This window comes from Eurypyga helias, unplaced genomic scaffold (genome assembly GCF_000690775.1).
Source record: "Eurypyga helias isolate BGI_N326 unplaced genomic scaffold, ASM69077v1 scaffold21270, whole genome shotgun sequence".
NCBI lineage: Eukaryota > Metazoa > Chordata > Aves > Eurypygiformes > Eurypygidae > Eurypyga > Eurypyga helias.
The window spans coordinates 5,063-10,817 of record NW_010226575.1 but is presented as its reverse complement, the minus strand read 5'-3'; the positions used below and the strand labels follow the sequence as shown (position 1 = coordinate 10,817).

At 57.6% G+C, this 5,755-nt stretch overlaps 1 protein-coding gene across 1 annotated transcript in view; it reads left to right on the top strand.

Annotated features, from left to right (window-relative positions):
- LOC104511135 (nuclear receptor corepressor 2-like) overlaps window positions 1-5,755 on the top strand; it is a gene marked incomplete at its 5' end in the record, with an annotated part of 15,285 nt that overhangs the window by 6,459 nt on the left and 3,071 nt on the right. The window contains 2 exons of the mRNA XM_010153622.1: window positions 381-435; window positions 1,678-1,776. Of these exons, the coding sequence (XP_010151924.1) occupies window positions 381-435; window positions 1,678-1,776 (154 nt within the window). The remainder of the gene's footprint in view (window positions 1-380; window positions 436-1,677; window positions 1,777-5,755) is intronic.

Below are 5,755 nucleotides of genomic sequence, written 5' to 3'. Positions count from 1 at the left end.
TGCCTGTGCTCGGCCATTGCCATTGATTCCTCGCCCTTTCCTTGGCAAACCCCGAGGTCTCAGCCAGGACATAGATGCCCACCGTGCCCATCCCGGTGTCAGTCCAGGCCTGGGGGGCCAAGTGATCGAGCCAGGTGACAGGCAGCTGTTGGGCACTGCAAGCCCCCCTGCCCTCTCCCACCCCACCGTGAACATCCACTCATCAAAGCTCCCGACCAGCCCGGCTCTACAGGACTAAATTTAAAATTCCTGACTTTCTGGAAAGCTGAGCAGCAGGCATATGTTTTCTCACCCCCCTCAGTCCCTGGGGAAGCTGGCCTTGCTGCTCCAGGGGTGTTGGAGCAGGCACCCCACTGACCCTCTCCCTCTTGCTCCGGCAGGTTCATGCAGCATCCAAAGAACTTCGGCCTGATCGCATCCTTTCTGGACAGGAAGGTAAGGCCCCCACCTGGCTTTAACCTGCCTGGCACCCTCTTCCCTCCATCACGCGACTCCCTTCGGTGCCGAGCAGCCGGCGGATGCTGGGCACCCGTGGGCAGTGGGTGCTCGGAGCCCCGGGCACGGTCCGGATGCCCCCGGGCTCCCTGCAGAGACAAGGGACTGGCTTGGTTGCATGGAAGGAAGGTTTAAAAATGAGATGTGAAGGCACAGGGAGTCTGGTCCTGGACAAGACCCAGTCTGGAAAGGCAGCAGTGGGCCAGGTGCTCTCCTGGGCAGGAAAGACTTGGAAGCTGCTGTTTGCCTGGCCCTTGGTGCATCCTCTGCCCATCCCATGCAGCATTTCATCGCTCTAACCCCTCTGTTTTCAGGGAGGGTGGCCTGCAGAGCTCGCTTCCAGCCTAAATTCTTGGATTTCTGCATGGCTCGGGCTGGGGAAATAGTTTATAAGCCCTTGACTTCCCTGTGCAAAGCACCAAGCAAGGGAGGGCCGTGCTGCTGCTGTCGCTGTAGGATACCAGGCTCTTTCCAGCCTTTCCCACTCGGTAAAGCCGAAAGCGGTGGGACTTGGATGATGCCCACAGCCCAGTCTGTGTTCCAAGCTGTGAAATGTCTTCTAATTTTATTTGTACTCGTTTGTAAATCAGGCTGTAATTATGGTACAGAACACATCCATTATCCTGTTGGAGAGAGATGCGAAGTATGGCTCAACGTAATGAATTAATAGATTTTTAAATTGCATTATAAAAAAAAATAGTGATCTTAGCCCTTGGAACAGATGACTGTAAGTTTGTGTGTTCGCGTGTGTGTGGATAATCAGGGCTAGATTAGCAAGAGATCCAATTAACACTTCCAAAGTTGCAATCTGGTTTTGCAAATGTTTCTACTCCCTGCATGGGGATAGGGGGAGCGCAGTGCACCCCGGGAGCACCCGCAGCACCCTGCTCCCTGGCGCGGTGGCTCCACGGGGTTATTTCTCTTCGTGCAACCCCCATCCTGTACAGGAAGGTGTAGCCCCACACCGCTGACGCTGTACGGGAAGGTGTAGCCCCACACCAGTGTTTAGGTGCCCACCCAGCTCAGCAAACGACTCTTCCACAGTCACCTGGGATCAGTCCCTGGGGCAGGGTGCTCCATGCTCTGCGGGCCGGCGGGATGCCTCCGCTTTCTCCCTTGGGAGACCCCAGCCTTTCTCCCAGGGCGCTGCCCCCCTTCTGACCCCTGCCTGTGTCATTGCAGACGGTGGCAGACTGCGTCCTCTACTACTACCTGACCAAGAAGAACGAGAACTACAAAAACCTCGTAAGGAGGAATTACCGGCGGCGCGGGAAGAGCCAGGTAAGAGCCGGAGGAGCACGTGGAAGCAGCGCGGAGCAGCCCTTGGCACTTGCTTTCTCTGAGCATCCCAAATGCCTTTTTTACACCCTCCCCTTGGAGATCTTGCTTGCAGACTGCGGAGGGTTTTGCTCTGCGTGGCTTTGCAGGACGTGCTGGTGTCTGGGGGTCGATGTTTGTCCGTCCCCGTGCCAAGGGCATGGTAGCTTTAAAAAAATCAAACGGCAAATCCCAAGATGGTTGACCAGGGGATGGAGCGGGAAACCTGGCCACGCGTTGGGAGCAGCACGGGGCTGCTGGGCTGGGGTGCTCCTGCCTTGCAGAGCCAGCCTGAGGCCCTTCCTACGAGAGGGGAGTGAGTTGTTCCTAGGGGCTGAGGTATGGGGGGCAAATGACTTGGGTGGGAGTCGCTCCTGGCGTCACCTGAGCAGAGGCATAACCTGTCTGAAGTGCCAGAGGATGCCCATGGGGGCTGGCAGGTTTGGCACCGAAGCTGGAGGAGACCCGTAACCTTTTGGTTAAGGGCCAGGCAGGTGCCCAGGGCACCCCGAGGTGCCTGGGGGTGGGTGACGGAATCAACCCTTGCCGTTACCGTGGCCAGGATACAGATCTAGACGTGACCGTGCTGGTGTTGCTGCTGATCCCGCGATAGCCGCGTACCCCGATAAACGCCAACCTTTTGGGCAGGCACCTTGTCCCTGCCAGTGCTCTCAGCCACAGGAAGGTCCCCCTGGTGGGTCCCCAGGTCCATGAGCGGTTATCCATGGCCTGAGGAGGGTGAGGTGACGGTGGAGGGAGTAGCTCTCCAGATAACGTAGGGATGGGGATGGAAAAACCAGCCTGGCCCGTGCTGCCGCTGACATCAGCAGCTCTTCACACTGCATGGCCATAAAAAGCAGCGCTTGGGTCCAGACCCTGATGGGGAGGCAGATAGGTACTTCGCTCCAGTTCGATTTCTGCGGCATTAAGGCATCGGAATAGCTCGCGCATGACGAATGTCATGGACAGGGCCCAATTTTCCCTGCTTTTTTTTTTTTTTTTCAGACACACTAGAGCTGGATAAAGCCCTGTTAGATTATCCAGTCCCTCTCCCAGCAAACACAGGGTGGTTCCCTCCAGTACATTTTTATAGTGTTTACCACGGTCTGTTTTGTTAGATCACAGCAACTAGAACACGAGGCCACATTTGGTTCTTGTTAGCGGTGGAGACGTTTAGCACAGCTCACGCTGGTCGCGATGTGAAGTTGGGCAAGTAACAAGTGTGGAGGGAGAGAGGGACCATCTTACCGCCCCTCTCCATGTCTGCCCGCCCAGTCCGGCGGCCACAGACCTGCCCAGCCTGCCCCCAGCAGGTACCATCGGTATTTGGGGGTTTACCTGTATCCAAAGCATCGCTAGCTGCGGGATTGCCCCCTCGCTTACGGGTCTGGTGCGGCCCGGGCAGCGGAGGTGGCGCGCTGCCGTTTGGATCCTTGTTCAGCCTTTGGAAGGGGAATTGCTGCTGTAGCAAAAGGCAGGAGTGTTTCTGCAGGAGGGGGCAGCAGTATCTGTGAATCGGTAACGGGAGGGCTGCTGGGCACCGAAGGGAACAGGTCTCTCCTCCGCTGCTGCAGGCCTCGACCGGAACATGATTGATTTTCAGAGTCAGATCGCTGAGTTGGAGGGAAAGCGAAGTATTTCCCATTACTGTGGGAAGGTGGGATGCTGAAACAAGCTGGAAGAGCCAAGGCTGCACGAGCAGGAGTAGGAGAGAGGTGCAGAACAAGAGCTGCGCTGGTACAGTCCAGCCTGGAGCAGCTCTCCCCAGGGTCCAGGGACGGTCCAGGGACACAGAGTTTATGCTGCGCTGCCTTCTGTGTGTCGCTTGCATACGTTGCCGGTGAGGCTGCGTGCGGAGGAGCGCTGGAAAAGCCTGGGCGCGGGATTGGGAAGGGCTGCTGAGGGGGGACAGCGGAGGCTGAGTCTGTGCTGCAGGGAGAGGCTGTGCTGGGCAGGGAGTCGTTTTAGGGTGGGATTTCAAGGTAATGGAGGGAAGGCTGGGATGTTAGGAGTCCTGCCAGGAGCTGGCGGGAGCGGGGAAGCATCTCCCTTGTGCCCTTCACGAAACGTGGTGCCGATGGGACCTGCTTTCCCGGGCCAGGCTGGGTCAGCATATGGCTGTGCGTGCCAGCCTGGGAGAGGTTGGATACTGGCAAATCTGGAGGGCTGGGATGGAGGAGTGCTCCTGGGGGGATTTTTCATTAGTGAGTCTCTTGGGAAGCTGCTCACGTGCTGCCTGTGGCTATGGAAGGGAGCTCGTTTGGGAATAACCTGTCCAGGAGGCTCAGCCTTGGCCTCCCATCCTCCTGCTTGTTCCCAGGGCTCCTGGATTATTTGTAGCCCCATGCAGGTTGCTCGTCCTGGTGCCTGTGCGAGTCGGGGCTGCAGCTGGGGAGCTGTTGGGCTGCCCCAGAGCCGGGGGCTCTGCCTTCACCCCCCCACTGGTGTCAGCCACCAGAGACGGTGACAGGAAGAAGGGTGGGAGACACGGGACAGCCCAGGGATGGGCAGCATCTGGGGAGCGTTGGGAGACCTGGCGCTGCGTTCCCAGCACTTCCTGTGCTCTGAGCATGGATTTTCCTGCCGTTAAACCCCCAAAGTGCGATCTAATGGATTTAGAGGGGCGGGAGGAGAGGCTGACTTTAATATCTGGTGGAAGGAGCGGATGAGTTCTGGTACAAAGAGCATTTCAGGTAGCCCTGCACTGCTTCTCGCCCCCGTTCTCACGGAGAGGTTGGTGGTCTTATTTGCTCTTGGAGGCTGCGGGGAGCTTGAGAGTGAAGCAGAGATAATTACACGTAGAAATAAAGCTGCTCTGGTGTCAAGATTATCAGTGTGGCCTACTTATTCAAAGTCCATTACCAAATAAGAATCCCACTGCTCCTTGGCTGCTGGTCCCCTGGCAAAGGATATTCTTCATAAAGCTGCTACTTAGTGCTAAAATCACCTGCCAAGAGCAGGGACTTCGCGTCATTCCGCTTCCAGTTTGTTGGACAACGGAGCAGTCGGAGGCAGGGCGCGTGCTCCCAGCATCCCGCCTTCCCCCACGCCAGTGATTGGATGGTGCTTGTGGCTGATGGATTGTTGGGCATCATATTCGGGCCCCTGAGATGAAAATACCTTCTAAACCAACCCTCTGGGTTCAGGTATGGAAAATGCCATGTAACCCTGAAAGGGGAGGGGGATCCATGGGATGAGGAATAACTTCCAGGTGTGTAACTTCTCATTGGAAGGGAAAAAAACCTAGAAAAAGGTTAGTCACAGTGAAACGATCGGATCCGATACTCGGTGTGCAGTGATAAGCATAAATTCGCATGAGCTGTAATGACGGGCCCTTGTGCAGACGTGTCGCTGGTGGGGGGGGTGTTGCAGTTGCTCTTCAGGGTGTTTCAAGGAGCATCTCTCTGTGACCCCCCTAATTGGGTGGCGGGGGGCACTGCAGTGGGAGCGGGGCGGTTGGTGCCATGTCCTTCGCTCTTTGGGCACGCTGCTCAGCCGGGCTGGAGTGGTGCTGGCGTTGGGCGGAATCCATGCTGGGAGAAGCTCTTCCGGCATCATTATTCCATGTGGGGCGTGATGGGGGGTTATTCCAGAGGAACTACGCTTTGCTTTTGGAGGAGCATTGCCCCCGTGGCAGCCGGTTACGCTTCCTGCAGCACCGCCGGGTTGGAAAAGCGGCCCAGCCCCCACGCGGTCCCGGGATGGGGAGGAGGTTGGCCATCCCGCCAGGCGATGCTCTTGCCAGTGGCAGGTCGGTCAGCAGCGGTGATGGGCGGCCGGAGGAGCCGCCTGCCCGCCCCGGGGATGACTCAGGGGTGGATGAAGTCATGGACGTGCCGTCATGTCAGGCCTCCCCCGGCGCTGGTGTCAGACACACTCACTTATTCCCCGCCAAAAGGGCCCCACGCGTTAGCGCTGACACTTTCGAGGACTCGCTCCCTGG